Below are 21678 nucleotides of genomic sequence, written 5' to 3' on the forward strand. Positions count from 1 at the left end.
CTCCACACCATTTATTCTACCACTTATAATGCTTTTCCCATCTAAACTACCTTTTCTACAGCTTGACATTCCTTATCTTTAACAGTATATTTAAATGCCTAATTCAGTCTTTCTAATGAGATCTGATCTCCCAGTATACAGTGATCTTTACATTCTTTGAACAACAATTTATTTGCATGTTTTCTTCACTTATTATCTATCTTGTCCTTTCTTTCCTCCTTTCTACCTTATATATTATACTTTCCTTAGCTTCCTGCTTGAGTCTGAGATGCTCCATTATTCACGTTTTTTTTTGTTTTGTTTTGTTTTTGTTGTTGAGACTGAGTCTCACTCTCGCTCTGTCACCCAGGATGGAGTGCAGTGGCACTATCTCGGTTCACTGCAATCTCCACCTCCCTGGTTCTAGAGATTCTCCTGCCTCAGCCTTCTGATTAGCTGAGATTACAGGTGCCCACCACCATGCCTGGCTAATTTTTGTATTTTTAGTAGAGACTGGGTTTTACCACATTGGCCAGGCTGGTCTCAAACTCCTGACTTCAAATGATCTGCACGCCTCGGCCTCCCAAAGTGCTGGGATTACAGGTTTGAGCCACCATGCCCAGCTCATTATTCCTTTTTGTAAGCCTTTTAATACCTAACCCAAGGCTGATTAACTAATAGTATTAAGAAAACATTAATATCATTAATTAGCGGTGCAAAGCAAAAATAGTCTTAGAGACAAAATAGCAAATAAATTCATAATGTTATTCACATTAAGCTTGATAAAATAATGATTCGCTTAAAAAATCTATCAGCTATGTGGTAGATTGTAAAAAAATGGCCATGAATTCCTCCCTATCCTACATGTATGCCCCTTTGCAATGTAATTTTGCTGTTCCCATTGACTGGTAAAATCTATCTTTCTACCTTGTTAAATCGGTCTGGCTTTGTGACTTGCTTTGATCAACTGTAGGTGTCAGAATTAAGTTCAGAGACAGGACCTCCAGTGGCCTTACAACTCTTGCTCTCTACTGGAAACACTGCCTACGGACACACGGTGGCTGTGGGATTAATGGCAGTCCTATGGCCTACTCAAACTTCTCACAGGGCTGACATTAGGTGCCCTTAGGGGTATGATGCAAGTAGGCCTGGGGATGACTGGGTCTCTATGAAAATGAGACCTAAAAACCCTGGATACCCTATACACAAGGCCATCTCAGGACAGAATCTCAACTCTCATAAACCTTAAAAAAAAAAAATAAGCATACCCTTACAAGAAGAGACTAAACTCCCTTTATGAAAGAAACACGTAATAATTGACCCGCACTGAATACAGGTATAAGAAAGTGGGAGGAATTTCCTAAACTCTGAGAATAGTCTCCAGACAGAGACCCTCCTGGTCAGTTGATCATCTGACCCTCCAACTGTACCTGGCCCATGCCATTGGCCTGCTCCCCACTCTCCATTTTACAAGAACACTGCCAGAATAAACTGCTTGAGTATCAGAGAGTGTCTAAGACTCATCTTTGACATCTTTGATGTGAATTGGACTGAAGGGGAGAAATCACTCCTGGGAATGCTGGCTAATTAGGACCACCTGAGAGCCCCAAACATAATTAAACAATACTATACGTAGTAGGCAAACTTTTAAGATGGTCTCCAATGATCCCTGCATCCTGGTATTCCTGTCCTTGTGTGATCCCTTCCCTTCAGTGGGGGGAGGGTCTGGTATCATATTTATAGTCAATAGAATGTGCAAAGGTAATTTGCTGTCACTTCCATGATTAGGTTATAAAACACTGTGACTTCTGTCTTACTAGCAGACTCTGTTGTTGGCTTTGATGAAGCAAGCTGCCACGTTGGAGAAGCCCACATGGTAAGAATCTGAGCATGTTCTCCAGCCAACAGCAGTGAGGAATTAAGACTGTCTGTGCAACAACCCTCAAAGGACTGTATCCTGACAGCAGCTATATAAGTAAGTTTGGATGTGGATCCTTGCCCAGCTGAACCTTCAGGTGCGACCACAGTCCCAGCTAACACCATGATTGCAACCTTGTAAGCAACTGTGCAGGAGCTAAGCCATTCCTGAATCCTGAGCCACTGAAACTGTGAATAGTAATGTTCCTGTTTTAAGTTTTAGGGTAATTTGTTATGCAGCAAGAGATAACTAATATACTCTAGAAATATAAGGGCTAAAAGTTGTTGCTGTTGATATGTGGGTCTTTCTCATCTATTGTTTCTTAGCCATAAGAAAGAACATCATTCTAAGATGTACCCAGTCTTGCTTACATTCTTGGAGAACTCTTTTGAAAACAGGGATCAAATTTCCTTCATTTCACCTAATATTTTAGCAATACACAAACTAGAAGAAAAAAATAAAAACAAATTTGAAAAATCACTTCTTTGTAAGTTATAAACAACTCTTCAAAATTACTTCCCCTCTTACATAAACTCAATTCAAAATAAAATATCAATGTAATATTTTCTGTATAATTCTGTATTTTATTATATAAATGCAAAGGCATATAATAAATTCTATAATTTTGGTCTATCAGGTAAATTGTTAATATAAAGCAATGTAACAACTGTAATTCCCAAATGTCCTCTGTGAATTTGTTTTTCTTATTTTTATTTGCACATATTATGCAATTAATTTTATATTGTCATACTTCATTAAGATTTTTGTTGGCAACCAGATAAACAGTCATGTAAAATCATTACTTAGAATAATTCTATATCCTTTTGTCATTCGTTTATTTACTCATTATTTTTTAAATTAGTTTAAGAATTTTATTTATTTATTAAACAAGCATTTATCAAACAATGACTATGATGAGGCAACTTGCAAGTTTTGGAAATCTGTATATAAGATAGAAAATGTGTACTAAATGGTTCCAAATAAGATGTACGGTGTTGAAATGCAGGTAAACACACTCATGAAATTAACAAAAATTAATTGAAAGTCTATTAAATTGATATACAGTCCTGCTCCTGACAGTAAATCTACTAATTCCTTAGATGTACCAAGAATAAATTGATAGACTACTGTAGAATAGTTTTACGTTAAGATATTTAAATAATTTTTCCTTTGATTCTCATCTTAAGACTTGTTGAGTTTTTTAGCAAAAAATAAATTCCCTAACAAATATAACCTCCTAAATATAAAAAAATAAATTTTGAGTTTCTTTTTTTTTTTTTTTTAAGATGGAGTCTCGCTTTTTTGCCCAGGCTGGAGTGCAGTGGTGCGATCTGGGCTCACTGCAAGCTCCGCCTCCCGGGTTCACGCCATTCTCTTGCCTCAGCCTCCCGAGTAGCTGGGACTACAGGCGCCCGCCACAATGCCCTGCTAATTTTTCGTGTTTTTTAATAGAGACGGGGTTTCACAGTGTTAGCCAAGATTGTCTTGATCTCCTGACCTCGTGATCCACCCGCCTCGGCCTCCCAACGTGCTGGCATTACAGGCGTGAGCCACCGTGCCCCGCCTTGAGTTTCTTTAATTAAAAATAAAAAGAGTTTGTTGACATGGATATAACTCAACGTAGTAACAAAAATAAAATTTCATTTCAATTACTAATTTTCAATTAACTCTGAAAATCATAAATATTATTCCAGTTACCTAAGGCATTGACTATTGAATTCTGCATGGGCAGACATTCATACCACAAAGTATATTGAGGGTTGGGCAATAAGTGTTATTCATCTCAGCAGTCAAAACTGAATGTAAAAACTGTATTTATTTTTTAATCTAATAGTCATTTCTAATCCTTTTATTAATCCTGTAAGATAGCTGTTATTATAAATCTACTTTATACATGGAGTGACCCAAATTTCTGAACGATAACTGAATTGCTAAAGTTTACAGAATGAGCTAGTAGCAAAGCTGTGATTCATATCTGAGTCTGTCTTGCTTCATTCTTTGCTTTTTCATTCATATCATAATATAGATGGAGAATGGGTAAAGCTGATCTTTTCATTACATCATTTGATTTAGAAAGCTATGAAATTATTGAGTAAAAGGCACAAAGGCCTTGCCAAAATCTGTTGTTGATCTTATTCTCAGTCTACTCAACATGCAAAGTTTTCAAGAATACACAAGAAAATGAATCTGACCTCTACCATAAATCCTTTAAGTTGATGGACAAGAATGAATCTCATTTCTAAGGAGGTCATCTCATCTAAATATAGAGAAAATGAGTCATAAACACAAGATTTTAAAAAATATATATAAAGAGAATTGTGAAACCACATCTGAAATATTGCCTACATTTGTCACTGTTATGCTACAGGAGTGTATAACACAAATGTAAAAGACAAACAAAAATACAGTTTCTTTAAGATAACTAAAAAATAATATATTCTAGAGTAGAAAAGAGAGGTCTGCTGGGTTGAGGGTGGCAGGGGAATTAGGAGAGGCACATGAAGTGAACATTAGGCCTTGTATATCATCAAGGGGAAATGTGACTTCAAACAAGATGGAATAACAGAATCGAAATATTAAGCTTGACACTCACTTTTATATCCTTTTTGTTGTCCTTCTGACATTCTTTTACCTGCAGATAACTGCTGAGAAACCAACAGTTAAAACTTCCTGGACTATTCTAGGAAGAGAAAAAATTTGGTGACTCTAAGCCAGAAGAGAAGGCTGATAGTGGAGGCCATAATGAGTTTTGTATAGATAAAGGGATAGAATATGAATGACAGGAAGATATTATGTATTTCCATTAAGACTAGGGAAAGGGGGAAGGTCAAATTTAAGAAGGGTGCCCTATGGTCTTAGCGACACAAGAATCATTTTTTCAATGGAATACTGTTTCAAAATTATACTCTGCCAGGCAAGTTGTTCTTATACTGGTTTAGGTTTAGTAGTGCCCTGAAAGAGGGACAGCCTTTCAATGACCTTTTCAAGACCATGATTAAAATTGTTTACCATTTTCTCATATCTTGCAAGATATGTATAAAATAATGATTCTCCCCTAATCTGACTTGGCTATTTTAACCTGGGAATTTCTGTTTTACAGTCCTCTGTCCACAGAATTTCATTTTATAATGCAAAAAAGCCAAAGGAGATAGATGATCTTGATAGTCTCCTATGCAACAGAGCTGCTCACTTCATTTAAATGGAAATGTGCACTTTCATGGAAATTCAGGCCGTTATTGATGAACAAAGATAAGCTGCCAGTATTAAATAGAATAGTGATACACACACACAAAAAGTACCCTAGAAAACTTATAAAAAAAACCAGTGAAATTTATAGGGAAAGATGGAGAATGTTAAGAATATATGTACAGAAAAATTAAATTTTTATGGTTCAGTTGCACAGTATTTTGATGGTTACTAGTTGAAAATCTCAGGACAAAGATTGAGGAAGACAGCCTGAATACATATATCTGTAATGAGCATAGTGATTTAATAGGAAAAGATTAAGTGGCACATTATCTTTTACAAGTAAATATTAGCCACCTAACAAACATTGTTCAGTGAATGTGGTAAGAAATGTCACAGCTTAGGTGTGATATCATGCTTTTTGTGAAAATGTTAATGTGACTGTTTTACATTTATTTTTGATAACTCATTTAAGAAAGATTTAATGATTGCATATTGTGCTTTTCCAACTAGAAATCTGAAAAGTAATCTTAACTGTTGCTTTGCATGCAGGTCTTGCATCTATAAGAGGCGGAGGTCTCATATATTTTTCCTCAGCAATGAACTGTGAATCTAAGTACTCCTTGCCATTCCTACTGTCAATGCCTTAATTCTGCCTGAATATCCTGCACTTGACAATTGCCACAACCTGATATCTGGCCTCTCTCATCTTCTCTACCTCACTTCACCTCTGTCCAGCATCTAGACTACCACTTAAGTCACTTAATTTACATTTCCAAGGGGACTACCTAACGGACAAAGATGATGAAGAAATAGAGTCCCAGAAGAAACAATCAATAGCCGGGAAAGAAAATAAAGGATACAAAACAATCTAAGAAAGTATTTATAGTTACAAATTGGGAAAGTAACCAGTGGTACACAGATGTTACATAACGACTGGTTCTTCTTCAATTTGAGCAATGTTTTGTCCACACTGCTGCTATGGAATACATTCACACTTCACACATTCACAAAAGTAAAGTTTTAGAAACATGACTGCTATGGTTTGAATGTGTCCCCTCAACTGCACACACTGGAAACTTAATCCTTAATACAACCGTGTTTAGAGGTGGGACCTTAAAGAGGTAATTAGATCATGAGGGCTCAGCCCTCATGACTGGATTAATGCAGTAGCCTCATTATAAAAGGTGAAGTCAGCCCCCTTTTTCTCTCCCTCACCCATGTGATGCCTTCCACCATGTCTTGATGCAGCAGGAAGACCCTCACCAGATGTGGCCCCTCAATCTTGACTTCAGCCACCAGGACCTTGAGCCTAAAAACTCTGTTCATTATAAATTACCCCGTGTGAGGCATTCTATTAGAGCAGCATAAAAAGGATTATAACAATGATCTAAAGGAATAAATTAACAGAGCAGTATGGCCAGGGGCACAAAGAGGCAAGTTAGGTTATAATACTTTTGTCTCACATACCAGTTTTATTTTTGTTATTTTTCTGAATATGGACAGTAAAAGGACCCTTAGCATATTGTTTGAAAGCTGAAACAATCAAAGATCAATAAGGATTTAAAAAGAGACCCCAATCTATAGGAATAACTACATGGTTTAGATAGTCTGTCTTTGCCAAATGAGATAAACACCATTATGACTTATTAGAGTTCAGGGACAGCAGGTGGAAAAATGAAATTAAAATAATCTCTTTAGTAGTTATTTTTTGCTTTTGCAGTATCCATTATACTTTTTTAACAGAAAAATTTATATTTTAGTTGAAAAATATCTAAAAATAAAAGAAACATTTAATTTCTTTTTATTGTTTATACTTCAGATACTTAATTTTATCTCTCAACATTATGATTTCAGACACTGGCATTTTGTTATGCTGTAGCACAAAGGGCTGAAACAGAAAATGCTTCTCCTGTATCTATGTGAGTATTGAACAAGGCAGTATAAAAAGACATATCAGTTTTTCTCAGGTGCAAGAAGAAGAAAGCCAAACATCATGTACAATGGAGATTATCCAACCTCCTGTCTTCTCTATCCCTTTGCTGTCTTAAGAAAACAAACTCCAAAGCTAGATGAATATAAGTCAATCACTCTTCTCAATTATGCCTGCTGATGTGCTCTTTGTTCAGTGGAAGAAGACAGAGAATCTGGTTCCATTTCAGGTCCTTAATCTTTCTGATAAGGCAGCTTCTTTGGCTGAGAACATAAAGATTATGAACATAAAGGCCCTTGTGGCAGCTTTCAGAGGGAGACCCAGCCATGCAGGAGATGAGGTGATCTATGGTACATAGGGAATGGAGTGAAATCGGGAAGAACTCTGCAAATGTGCCTGGAATTCTTGAGGTAGTTCTACTTCTCTGTGTACCTGGGAAACAGGATTAGCTTCATGAGTATGTAACTTGTGCAGTCACACAGAGCCTTGATTTTAGGTGTGCCCTGTAGTTGGTTTAGTTCTCTGTTGTCATCTTCTTGAAATAACTAATAAATTTTTAACAAGGGATTCTGTATATTTCAGGGTATACTGGGCCCTGCAAATTATGTAGCTTGTCCTTCTGGAGGAAAAAGGACTTTGAAAGAAACAGAGGATCATCAGCTGCTTTCTTTTGGCCTTTGTAAAGACATGACACCTGGCTGGAATGGCCATGCTTGCATCTGTTCTGCTCTTTCCAAAGCATTAAACAAATCTCCAGCATCTAGAGGAGACCTATGTTCCTCATCAAGATCCAATATCCCTTGTCTATTTTAGGAAAACAGCCCCCCTGCATAAATGTATGCATTTTAGCTGCATACATGGCAGCCGTCAGCAATTCCATTTCCAAACTCTCTAGCAATTAAGTGTGTCCATGTTATTGTTATTTGGACCATTGAAATGTGAATACCGTGTTTCAAAGTTTCAGGTGATTGCCTTAAAAGCAAAACCAGAGAGACAGAACTATTTCCTTTTCCTTCTCACAGTCAGGAAGGCAGATGTACTGGTGACCCAGCTTTGGTCATTTAGAGGAGGATGGCATGCTAGGGGAAGGAAGAGCCAAGAACAGAAGGAACTTGGGCCTTGCAAGTCCCCCTGAATGAGAGCTCCTCTGCCAGCATGGACTATTCACCTTGGGTCAAGCATCTGAAAGAGGAATAAATCTGTATTCTGGAGTCTCTTTGTTACATTGGCTTAGCCTCTGCCTTAAGTAATGTACAGCATAAATTCCTGTGGGGTGATTTACAAGAAATTTGTATTTATTCAGGATAGTTGAATAATAAAATGTTCTAAGACTGGAAAATTCTACATAGGGAGAAATATTAATTTGCATTAAAATGACCTAAAACTACATTGAACCAAATTTTATCTTTGGTGATTCTCAGAACTTTTCTGTGTCTTGCAGAGGCTCATGGTCATCATTTTAAATACTATTATAATTATAGTGTATGTCTATAGATGTTGGTGCTCAAGTAAATCTATAACCTTATGACAAACCCCTAAAAACTCTAGTTTCATTGTAATTTATCTCTACTATAAAAAAAAGACTATAGAATGTTAAAAGTAACTTTTGTGAATGTTCTCATTGTTTGGAAACAAACGGACACTAAATGTACTTAAAAAAAATAACATATACAAGATCACGTCACTTCTCACTTGTTAAAACTTTTCAATGACCAAAACTGCCAAGATTTAAGATAGTATGTTGATAAACCAGTTACAAAGAAATTAAGGAATCTTTTGTTCAAAAGTGTAGATTTGACATTTACCTGCCCCAATGACTCTCTCAATACGAATTCTTGAGGGATCAATCTCCTTTGCAAATTCATGGACTGCTAGGGATGGGTCTTCATATGTATCTGGATCAATGTAAGTTTTAATTCCGGGGAAGCGTACTGCAACAACAACAAAACGATTGATTTAGTTTGAGTATCTCAGTGCTCTATATCTTGTGAACATTTAAAACCGGAAATGACATACAGAAGTAGTCAGTCTTGATAATGATTTAAAGTCTCTCTTTTCTTCCTGTCCCACTCTCTGCCCATATTAAAGCTTTGACTACGAGGAGGGTCAAAAATTTATTTACCTCACTGTTAATGTAGAATGACCTGGTGGATTTCTAGAAAGTGAGCTGACAGGTTCCAGAAAACACATGTCTCATATTTCTATAAAATGTTTAATCAGCTCACTCATTCACTATCCTTCCAAAACATTCCACATCTGCTCTAGCTTGGGGAATGGGGAAAATGAGGCATAAGCCTCCCTCCAAAGCAAGGAAGCCCATTAGGTTCCTCCTGGACTCTTTGTACTCTACGGCTGTAGGTTTCACGAACTCATGCCCTATTCCTGTGGTCTCCCCCTTTTCCAGAAAACCTCAAGCAGTAAAGAACTGACTTCATGGCATAGAAACAAGAAAGGCCAGTAGGGATAATGGCCATTTTCTGTATTCATGTAGTAGCTTCCATGGACTAACTGCATATAGTCCTGAATAGGATCAACTTGTCTATCCTGGTGGGAAAGACGGAAATCAAAGGGCAAAATCTGGTCATTGGTTGTGTATCTGTTGAGCTTCGTTGGTGAGAATGGAGCACTCACAGCCTACCGGCAGTTAGGATGATGAGAAAGGATGGCTAGAAAACATTAGTGTGTGGTTGTATGTCCATTTGTGAGTATCCGAAGAAGTCATAGACTGCCTCTGCCCATGAATATCCCTCTGTTTTTCTCATTTACTTATTTCTCTTCTTTTTTTAGAGAAATGGCAGTCTTGCTATGTTGTCCAGGCTGGCCTTGAATTCTTGAGCTCAAGTGATCCTCCTGCCTCCGCCTCCTGAGTAGCTGGGACTACAGGCACAAGCCACCAAGCTGGCTCATTCATTTCCATTTTCCATTTTAAATCTCTAGGCAGGAGGTCATTTCTTCTATATCTTTCTATTTTTCCAAATATCTTAGGTATGGTTTTACAGGCAATAATCACACAGAGAGCTTTTATTGAATACAAACTAGTAGGAATTAAAAGACCAATGTGAAATTTGTGGCAGAGTGGATGGTATTTGGTTTTGTTGCTTCTTAGATTTTGAAAGCCATATAATACCCAGCATTAACTGTTGTTTGACTCTCCTTGCAAAACAAACAAACAAAAAAATCAAAAGCAAACAAACAAAAGGTAATAAAGTTTAGAGGAGGTGCTGAAATGCCCAATATTAGCAGCAATTTGCTTCCTTAGTCCTTCTATGCCCATTGCCTTCATTTACACATTTTGTCTTCTGTCTTCTTAGTGCTGCATATGGACCATGAGAAAATTAATATTTCTCAAATTAGCACCAGAAAAGTATATTTCCAGGTATACCCAGACCTGATACTAATTTTAGCATGTCATGCTTTTCCTGACTTCTCAAAGTATACATTGAAGAAAATGAGAACAGATAGTCTGTACCTCTATTTTATATTCCATATGATATTTTTATAACAACTTAGTAGAATTTGTGATTTCAGACTGAGTTCTATAACCTCAAACCTAGTAGCCACTACTAATTATTAGTGGTATCTAATCAGATATGTGGTCATGTTGATAATATTATGCTAGGCACAGATAACAAGCATCATTTATTAACTCATACGTGGTTTTAACTATTAAACTATTCAATTATTTAAGGTGGTACACATTTCTATAGAATAAGATCAGTAAACATCACATTTTTTTCTTATAAACATATGTGTAGTAAAGAGGAAAATAAACAACCAAACTGAATTCCAATTTTGAATACCTGGTTACTAATTTAAACTTATCAACGTCGTCTTAAACATCAGTTGGTTAACTTTCTTCTACCTCCTTGGCTGTCTTGAGTTATTTTCATCGCTTCATGCTGGGCCCATCTGGTTTGGTTTATGCTAACCTGCCTCTTGGAAAACAGATAATAAATGCCTCAGGAGCACCTTTTCCCTCTGCATATCAGTACTAAATGCCCTGCAGTGAATCTTAAGGTTGCCCGGCGTAAGTCATCAGCCCAGGTGTCTGGATCCAGGTTTCTGCAATCTGTTTACAGCCTTTCCATGTTATCCCATGCCAGATATCAGTTCTCTCAGCTCTGCCAGTTCAGTAAGAGTCAGACTTACTGTATAAAAGTTCCTCACTTAAATCCTTTCCCTTTCCCGGAGGGTGGTACAGATTGAAACGTCCTTTATTATCTTTTGCTCAATTCGAAATAAAAGATAAAACAGTTAAGTTGCCTTGCATATTATCTCTACACTGTGGTTAATTAGAGAACATCCCTTTCTTGTTAATTCAGTGTCTCACAATAGAAAAACTGTCTTGCTGAAGTAGTTTGCAATTTGGAGGTGGAGGTGGAGGTGGATGTTGAGGAGGAGAAGTTGTCAATTATCAAACCAGCTATAGTGGTAATTATAGGTTGCTTGGGAATAGATCTCTCAAATGAATATAACCTTGTAGTCAGCCCAAGGATTTCATACATATTCTAAGAGTTAAAGAGCTGATATTCTTTTTTAGTATTAATGAATTGTAAATTGATTTGTTATATATTTAAAAGACAGTCCCTACAAGAAGGAATAAAGATTCCCTAATATTTATTTCTATGTCTAATGTTCCACTAGATAAAACCAACTCATGTTTTAGAGCCATTGTTAGTGGTAAATAACTTGATAAAATCAGTCAACTATTATTTTTAGCAAATTCAGTCTGTTGTGTTTTCCAGCAAACAGAATTGGGAACAAGGTAATGTTATTTAATGAGAAGCAGGTGCAACTTTCACCAACAAACCTGGAAACCAGATGAAAATTCTTAATGCTGAAAGGTTGGAAGTGATTTTTTTTTCTTTTTTTCTCAACTCAATAGATACAGTTTGAATGGACTCCTGAAGTGCTGGAACAGTACAAAATAATGAAAGAAAGTCACTGCGTTACTTACAATGCCCATTCTGTAAGTGGTTTCTTCTCTTCTCTTCTGACTTCATCTTGGCTTTTATGTACCACTGACATCTTTTAAAAAGATTAAAAAAAAACTTGTTTTAAGAAGTATGATGGATACAAAGCAAAACCAATTAAAATACATATAATCTATGAACAAAGTCTTGTCATAAAGACCACTTTTAAAATATCTTTATAACGTGAAAATATTCTATAGAAGGTTTTTTATGTACATTGAAATTAGCCCTAGAATAAAATACTGTCAAGTAGATGGATTCAAAAGACAGGAGTCTTAGAAAATATTTAATAATCTGCCATAACCATCCCTTATATGACTATTAATAGCTAGAGTCATATAAGTCAAATATAAGTCACATAAGTCAAATAGCTAGAGTCATATAAAAGTCAAAATAAAAAAAGTATTTTGAGTCAGAATTTCAGAAATGTATACAACTGTCTTCCATTTTCACTGCTAAACAGCAGGATGGTTCAGCAGTTTTATTTTTTAATGTGTGGAATTTGGTAGAGGCATGTTCTAGTCTCCCTCTGGATAACCACGCTCCCAAGATTTCTTCAATATGAGTAAATTCTTCAACGTCCATATGATTTGATGGTTTATCAAATTTCTAATGGCTAAACAAAGTATGTCTGTGTTACATAATTCAGTCTTTCCACGGGAATTTTGCCTCGAATTCTATGGCAAGTTGAGCATTTATTCAGAAATGTCTTACAGTTTTCATAGAATATTTTCCAATGACTGCTCCCCTACCAAAGTGCTTAAGCGATACTTCAAAATATTTTTTTTCTATTTTATGTAATTGAAATTGTTCTTTTCAGTGCATAGAATGTTAAAGCAATTTCTAATAAAATATAAATTGGCACACATAGAAACTGAAAGCTGAAAATAATTTAGCACAAATTTTTCTTCATCATTAAATTCTCTTTTTAAGTGCTATTTCTATTCTGCTCCAGGAATCCCAAATAAAGATAATATTTGAGCCCAACTCTCAAGTTTATTAGGCAATACTTATTTCACCTGCAAAGATTGAAATGTTTTCTTTTGTGTTTGTCATATTTATGTGTTAAGGAAATATTTTCTGATGCCTTAATGAAATGCTTTGCCACATGTGTATGTGCTATTTAAACCATTGTTTACTGAAATACTCTATGAAAAAATAAGGCCATAACTTATGTTCTACAAGATACATATAACTGTATCCAGTTTTGCAATATAGTGAATCATTATTAAATTTCTTTTAAACATCCAGAGGATTTTTTTCTATTGTAAATAATGCAATACTGATGTTAAATAAAATCACATTTAAGAAATTACTCCCTCCATAAACATATGTGTGCACAGGTACCAGAACTTAAGGTATAATAATAAAGAAAGGAAATTACTCCCTCCTTCAAAGTAACTTTGAAAATGGAAAACAAAAATATTTCTGAATCAAAATCAACCATCATACCTATTTTTTCACAGTATAGTTACATGATATAATTTGTGTCTTTGGAGTTAAGAACTCCTTAAAGTACAATGGAATGCCATTGTACTTTAATAACTAAATAAACTTTCTGGGCTCCAAAGCAGATTGTCTTTAAATTGTATATAACTTCATGATAATTAGAGTATTATAAAGATATCAGTGACCCCAGTTCAAAATGCATGGGCAGCATTAATGTTATAGAGGGTAAGGAATATACAGTAAGGTTTATTCTTCTATTTAACATTTTCCTAATAAAGTTTGCTAAACACGTAGCAATGCTAAAGTACTGGCAATTTGATTTTTTTAACTTAACCAAATTATCATTGTGACTTTACATACAACAAAATGCTTTTATTTTCTTTTTTCCTTTCTTTTTTAAACTTAAACCATTAACCCTCACTGAAACTTTCTCTCTCTGTCTCTCTTTCTCTCCTTCCTTTCCTCCCTCCCTTCCTTCCCTTCCTCCCCTCCCCTCCTCTCCCCTCCCCTCCCCTTCCCTTCCCTTCATCTCTTACTCTCTTTCTCTCTTTCTCTTTCTCTTTCCCTAACCATAACTCTCTTGTAATCCTTCTCTTTGCCAGATAGTCCAAAATAGTATGGGAATAATTTTAATCTTTCTCAGAAAACTTAGACCTCCACCAGGATGTTTAGGGGTTTTGTTTATTTTTTATAATCACTTTATTCTGGCTAGTGATTCAAGTTTTTGTAGGCCTTGTTTGATAAGCTGCAGTGTTGAACATTTTATCTTCAACCTAACGGTTAATTGGTTTAGAGATTCCAAAATTTGCTTTCTGTCCTCTATAAAAGATGAGCTATATCAAAGCTCTGATGATGGCAGATAGCTGTCAGAGGTTAGCCCTAAAAATAAAGGAAAATGGTTCTAAGAGGATGCTGGACAACAGTGCCTGATGGTGGCAACATGTTGTGCCCAAATGGGTGCTTGTATTAAGATGAATTTATCATTATTTCCTGCATTCTTTCATGTCTGTTTTTCCCTTGTTACTGTAGCTAGCATTATTCTATCAGCTAATCACCTCCCAAAACTAGAGACCCCCAAATACTCTCTCTTAATTCTAAGACCATTACTATATCTGTTTATATACATGAAAAACTTAAGTAAACATAGTTGTAAAGTTCTTTCTTTCCATTTAATTTCACAAATAAGTTATCATTTTTAACTCAACCACATTAGAATATTCACGCTGCTTTTTTCCTTGGTAAATTCTATAAAAGGAGGTTTATTACAACTATATCTAATACGCTGTTACTGAATAGCAGTTGTATATTTGTCAGGGACTCACACTTGATACATGCAAAGTACTTGTCAAGTTCTATACTTTTTGGTGTGCTGTCAAAATTGTAGACAATTTTTCATATGTGTATTAAAACTACCTCTGTAATCTTAAGTAGATTAAATTTTAATAAAATATTGGTCCCTAAGCAGAGTTTTAAAAACAAATAGTGTTTTGAGTTCACTGAAGGTGCTATTTATTATTTCTGCTCTTTCTGAGGTACCAATGTTTTCTGGCAGTGTTGGTGTACTTTAGCTGGAGTCAACGTGGGTGTGTACTGTTTGGCTGACATTCTTTTTGCAGTTTTAAATCATGATAGTGATATTTCGACTGCAATATTTTGCAGTAGATGTGTGTTTCAGATTATAAAAAATCTGTTGAGGTAGTCTTTTGTGCTCCTATTGATATCTAGATAGAATATTTTATCTTCTGGTTCTGATGGGTGGTTCTGATGGGTGGTTCTGAAGGTTCTGATAGGTGAAGCACTTGGACCAGCTAGTCAGGATTCAAATTTAGGTATTTTGTTATGTTAAATTTACTGTTAGTTTATATTTTATTCAAATTACTTTGAAGTATAGAAATATTGGATTTATAAAACCAATTAATATAATTCTAACAGACAGTTTCAATATTTAATTGAGAAAATGTTACATTTCTATAACACTAGGTTTATAAAGAGTTTTTCTATAAATTGTTCTGACTTTCCATTAAAATATTTTGTAAGAAAATTATTTTTTATGATGTAATTTGATTATAGTAAAGGAAAAACATGGAGTAACTTATTGACTATAAATTCATCATTCATAGCTTTCAAACAGCTTTAGTCATCTTCAGATCTTTCCATATTCAGGGACCTGTTGAAACAGAGAACTAATGATGGTTCACTGTCAGAGTGGATTCTTCTGGGATCCCTCTCGACCTCAGGTGTGCTTTGTTATATCTAAAAGCATTTGAATACGCAATGTATAAAAAGAGTGATTATTCATAAATCTTGGAAATAGTCTGGTATGTTTCAGTTACCTCCCAGTGATCAAGAAGAATAAAGTGAGGATGACGAGGAGAGTGAATCCGCCAACAGCGGCGGTGGCTATCACGAGAATCTGTCCTTGTTCTGCTGCCATGTCAGAAGCTGAAACAGAGATACAATATTAAAATTTCCCTGGGTGACATTTCACTATTAAAACCATTTTACAATTTAGTTTACACTAGAAAATACAATAACGGATGCCAAGCCCAGTATATTTGGCCTTTATTTCAGTATTTGACACGTATGAAGCAAACCCGAAATAAATGAGTTTTGACCCAGGGCTGAAGAGTTGGGGCCATAACCCACAACATAAACCTCTCCTCTTTCTTCAAAAAAGATCAATAAAGTAGATGAATTCTTAGTACCCCTTATTTTAAGATTACGTAAGTGCTGTAAAACTAAATCAGCAGATAGGCTAAAGAATTCTGTTTTATGTAATTGCTCACTGTATTTCCTCTTAAACACTGGCCAATAGACCAGGCTTTATAGACTGTTTTGACATCTCTTTTCACAAAGTAGAAAGACTACTGTATAATTCCTTTTAAGAATGATGTTCTTTATACTTCATAGAGCTTAATTCAAACACTAAAATTGTGGATTCTCACCTCCACAGCACGAGGATATACATAGTGGGTGCTTAGATGTTTAATCAGCAATAATTGGAAAAATGATATTTAAAGGCTTCCTTTTTTGAAGAAAAGACTAGATTATATACGGTAGCAACATGTTCCTTCTTTCACTGATAAAACTGTCTCTTAAAAGCACATGAGCTGCATGTTTTACTAATCTTCCAGGAATCTTTTAACATATATCATTTCAATTAATTTATTAGCACTTCTAATTTTTTGTATTAATAATGCTTTACTCAAATATAATTTTCAATGAGTGGAATAGGCAATTCCTTAATAATAGAGGTAAGAAAACAGAAGCACAGAAAAATTAAAGAAATTGCCCAAGCCCACATAGAACTATGACCAGAATTCAGTCTTTCAGGGTTTTGTCTCATTTCTCAATTTTTTTTACTATAACTTGTAGTAATAATTCAGTTAATCATCAATATTCTAAAAAACCAAATCAATCAGTCTCTTAATGTTCCTTAACTTAAATTAAACTTGTTTTTTATTTTGACTACTGAAAATAAATAACATCTATTAATCTCATCAGTTATTGGAAAAAATTGGATCAAATAAAGTGTATAACTGAGAAGCAAACTGCAGAAATCTCTTAACACAATAATTCATTAAACTTGAGTATTTTACAGCTTCCACAGAAGTAGATCTTTTTCTGGGAATTAAGTATGCAGTATACTATGTGTGAATTCATATCCAGAGTAATAGCATTCTCATAAAAATGACATATCTACAGCAGAATGTCTAAGCCTTAAACACTATTGTCAAGTCAGTAAGAAACCAGTCATAGCATTTTAGAGACTTTTACAAAAAATCTAAATGTAAATAAAAACAAAAGAGTAGAAGTCATTTATGTTCAGTTTTCAGTAAGGGAAATTTATTAAATCTTAGAATTAGAATTTAGTCACTATGATTCAATCAAGACATTTTCACGCAATGTACTACAATGTTAAGTTTTTCACTCATTATCTGTGCAGAGACAAGTTAAATAGTTGCACCTTATCCAATAAAAAATGTACTGAAGGTTTTTTATTAGGTCTTCACTGAATCTCCTAATCTTCAAAATAGCACTGATATCATGGGAATGAATGTTGTGCTCTAAAATGTCACATTTTCTCACTGAAAGTTATTGAATAACAAAAATGTAAGAAATAGTTGTTCCAGAAAACATTATCTTTTTGAAGATAAAGCAGATGGCATTTACCCAAAAAACATTATTTACTTAAAAACTGTTGTATCTGTAAAATATATAGAATAATTCAAGAATTTTGAATCAGGGGCATAAAGTTTCATAGTAGTTAGGTAGCTATAATTTGTTGAGTCCAAAATTCAGAGGGAGATTTTGTAATTGGGTACCTTTTGAAAATCAGATTACTTTGTTATAAAAAATGGTGTTGTTTGACATACATAATTACTGACTAAACTGCTAATTCTACAAATATGTCTCCTTCTGCACACTTGTTATTACATTTATAAACTTTGTTTTAATTAAAAATTTTAATTGGATAACAATCTTAAGTTATGACCCTTTGAAAAATGCATATTCCTGCATAATTGTTTCTTAAACTTAGGAACTGTAAACACTCCTCTGTGGAGTATAAAATATGTTAAATACTCTTATTAGAAAATAAATATGTTAAATACTCTTATTTTCTAATTAGAGTATTTAATGAAACACTATTTTACTGGGAGTAAAATGCTATAGATTATGAGGCTGGGATGATTATAAAAACCTCACCAACATTATCATCTTCAACAAGAACAGTCATTATTTATTTAATAGGAAACTATGAGCGTCAATTCATTATCAAAATTGTTTTCACAATGGTCTTGATAGGTACTATTATCATTCCTAGTTTAAACAGTTATATTACTTTCTCAAGGTTACATATCTTGTCAAGGGAAAGTCTGCAATCCAACCTCTTTTTGCCGATCTCCAAGCCCAAGCAATTGCCAGTACTTCAAACCATCATTTTTCCTAACAGAAGAACTAACTAGATCTAGAGGTTTTGGTTACCCTACAACAATCACAGCCTTGCTTGAACTTGATTTCATGTCTGTAAAATGATAATGTTGAATTAAACATTCTTGTCACAATCTTTCAGAGCAATTGTACTATGATATTGTGTTACCCATACAGGCTGCAACAAAATAGTGGAAAGAACAAGATTTGCCATATGGAAATAAAAACACTCAGGAGCTTGGTCCTGATAGGGATAATTTTTGCATTTTATCATATTAGTGTTGGTCCATCACAGAGCTCTGACTTCATCTCAGGATAAACTACAAGGCCCTTAACTTTGTTATCAAAGCTGTCTACAAATGGCTCTAGCATATGTCTTCAGATACATTTTATCATTCTCTAAGCATACTGAATTTCTTCCAAGTCCTTCAATGAGCCACACTCTTAATATCTGGTCAATTTCTAATCACTCCTCCATGAATATCTTATCATTTGGGAAGCATTTTTTTTTCTGGTTGTTTGGATTTGCGTAGGTCCCCAGACAGATGTTCCCCAAGATCCTTAAAAGATTTCTACCAATAAAACCATCACATTTTATTGAAATTACTTTTTATAATCTGTCTTTCTCATTTGATTTCAAATTCAGTGAGAGCAGGAACTATATTCACTATGATATCCATAGTGGGGTGAGTGGTGACAGCCTTTCCCCCTCCCCTCAAAAAAGGAACTTGCAGGTGTAATTAAGAAACTTGATTATCCTGGATTAAACAGGTTGTCCCATATCCAATGACAAGTGTCCTTATGAGAGACAAAAGCGGAGAAGACAAAGAGGAGAAGGCCATGTAAAGACAAAGGCAGAGATGAGTTATGCAAGCCACAAGTCAAAGAATAAGACACCAGAAGCAAGAAGAGAAAAGGAAGAAGTCTCCCTTAGAACCTTTGGAGGTAGCATGCTTTTGGTCTCCAGAGCTGTGATATATTGTTTTAAGCCACTGACTTAGTGATAATTTGTTTCAACAGTCCTAGGAAACCAATACAGTGTCCAGCCTACATGGTAGTAAATAGTCCTTTGAGTGAGTGGGTTGAATAATTATTTGCACTGGATGGTTCTGGTAAGAAAAGGTCAGGAGTAAGCCACATTCCCACCCTTCCCTTGATATGTGAGGAAGATTTACCATCAGTGTAGCTATACAATGTACGTGAAGAGAGTGTACCCAACATTAATCAGAAAAATCCAATTATTCTGTGTGCTTGGAGACAATGCTTTCTGGGAGGTAGAAGCTACTAGGGAATTCAGACTGCTACATTTTACCAAGTTGAGTGGATTAAAGCTCAGAAATATGAGTCTAAGGTTAAGAATTTGTTAGTTCATACAATTAATATTTATTGAGCAACTAGTATATGCTAGGCACTAACACAGACACAGGGTATACAGTGATGAACAAAACACAGTTACTGCGCTCATGGATTTTCAGTTCAGTGGGGAAGACAGACACTGAACAAGAAATTATAGAAGTAATTATTGTTACAAAAGGGAAACTGAACGGTGTTGGAAAAGAACAAGCAGCCTCTGGCAGTGAGTGAGCTGAGAGGGAATTTGGGAAAATGTAATGTGTTGGAAGAAGTAAGAGGAGGAACAGGATGATCACCTCCTTGGCTAGAGATCTCATTAGTTTGATTTATTTAAATAGACACTTAAAGAAACAAATAAGCAAACCATGAAATTATCTGCCAAATGGATTCCATGAAAATACAGTATAGCTACAAATGTCTCTGTTATGAAAACTTGTCTATGGCATTATCCATTCAGTTTTTTCAATCCTGAGCAGAAGTTTACTTCTCGTTAGTTTTGTAGGAGAAAAATGTATCATTTACTCACATAAGTAGCATCTGTTGAAAGCAAACTTGTCCCTAAAAAGAACCACACTGAAATCCATAGTGTAAAATAAAATTTATTTGTGACTCGCTGATTGGAAATGATCCTTTGTTTAATTGTGAGGTTGTATTCTTGGACAAAGATAGATATATTAAAATGATATATTTCATTCTACGATTTGGGAAGAAGTATACTTTCTTAAGAGGAAGCAATTATCCAAAAAGATTTGCAAAATTGTAACTGAGCAACAGCGCTTGGCATAAGTTGTGATGACATTATTAAGTGTGGTTTGTTTCCATCTAAAGAAAAAAAAAGTGAAATGCTTTACTTGGAATCTAAATACTTAAAAAAGAGATTTCATATCTTTAGGAAAGTGTTGAGAAAGGCAATTTGGCTATTTTTAACCAAAGAATTTTCTTCTATGGAGGCATATGATTTTGTCTCCCTGTAATCAAGATTATTCTAGTTTATATTTACATTTCAAAGTAAAATCTGTTATTTGTATTCTGTGTCATTTTCTGTGGAATAGATTTTTAAAGTTAACTCTTTTCTGTTATGAACATATTTTTAAAGTTATTGAAGACAGTAGTTAATACGAATTTTTAAATAAAGCATCTCACAAAAAATGCTGCTCAGTGAAATAAATTGTCTTCATCATTTCACCAGAATGATTTCTTTAAGCATAGCACAAATCTCAACAAAGCCATGAATTGATGATACCCAGTAAATTAGTTTTAAAGTTTATGGACAACCAATACAGGAAAATTCTCCTCTCAGATAATGTATAGAAATCAGAATTGGCTTAACTTTATGAGAATTTAGCAACACACAATGGAGATTAATTAATCTGCACATTCTCAACACCACATTCTCATGCAGACAGAAGAGTATGAGATACAAATGAAAGCTGGGGAAACATATCTTCTAGATGAACATAAACTTGTGACTTTGTAGATGATATTGTTATCATTTGGGCCACGTGGATTTGAAAGCATAGGGTTATCCTTGATTTTGCATTTTCCTACAACTCCAAGTCCAGAGTCAAGTTTTTCATCCTGCCTCTATTACCAGTGACACAGCCTACTGTGAGGCTTCAGCCCCGCAGGAATAGACTAGTTTCATCATTTGCTATTAGGTTGCCTTTCCACAGTATCTCTTCACAATCCATCCACATTATGTGGACAGATAATTATTCTTCACAATAACATTTTAAAATATTGAGAACATTCCCCATTGCCTAGAAGGTAAAATCATCCCTTTCCCATGTCCTATTCTCAGAGATGTTCAGGCAAGAAACCTTGGACTCAGCCCTCATCCAATTCTCTCCTTCGCCTTCCAAGTTTATCAGTCCTGTCCCTTATAATTTTAAAGTATTTCTTAGATTCTTTCTCATTCTCTCCAACTCCCACTGTATTTTCTTAGTTCAGGTACC

At 34.9% G+C, this 21678-nt stretch overlaps 1 protein-coding gene across 2 annotated transcripts in view; it reads right to left on the reverse strand.

Annotated features, from left to right (window-relative positions):
- The window catches only part of EPHA6 (EPH receptor A6), a 959072-nt gene that overhangs the window by 255123 nt on the left and 682271 nt on the right, over positions 1 to 21678 (reverse strand). For both annotated transcript variants that reach the window (XM_054481297.2, XM_063661446.1), the window contains 3 exons: positions 15772 to 15880; positions 11974 to 12044; positions 8822 to 8947 (listed from right to left, as the gene is read on the reverse strand). In XM_054481297.2, coding sequence (XP_054337272.1) covers positions 8822 to 8947; positions 11974 to 12044; positions 15772 to 15880 — 306 coding nt within the window. The remainder of the gene's footprint in view (positions 1 to 8821; positions 8948 to 11973; positions 12045 to 15771; positions 15881 to 21678) is intronic.

Source organism: Pongo pygmaeus, chromosome 2 (genome assembly GCF_028885625.2).
Source record: "Pongo pygmaeus isolate AG05252 chromosome 2, NHGRI_mPonPyg2-v2.0_pri, whole genome shotgun sequence".
Taxonomy (NCBI): domain Eukaryota; kingdom Metazoa; phylum Chordata; class Mammalia; order Primates; family Hominidae; genus Pongo; species Pongo pygmaeus.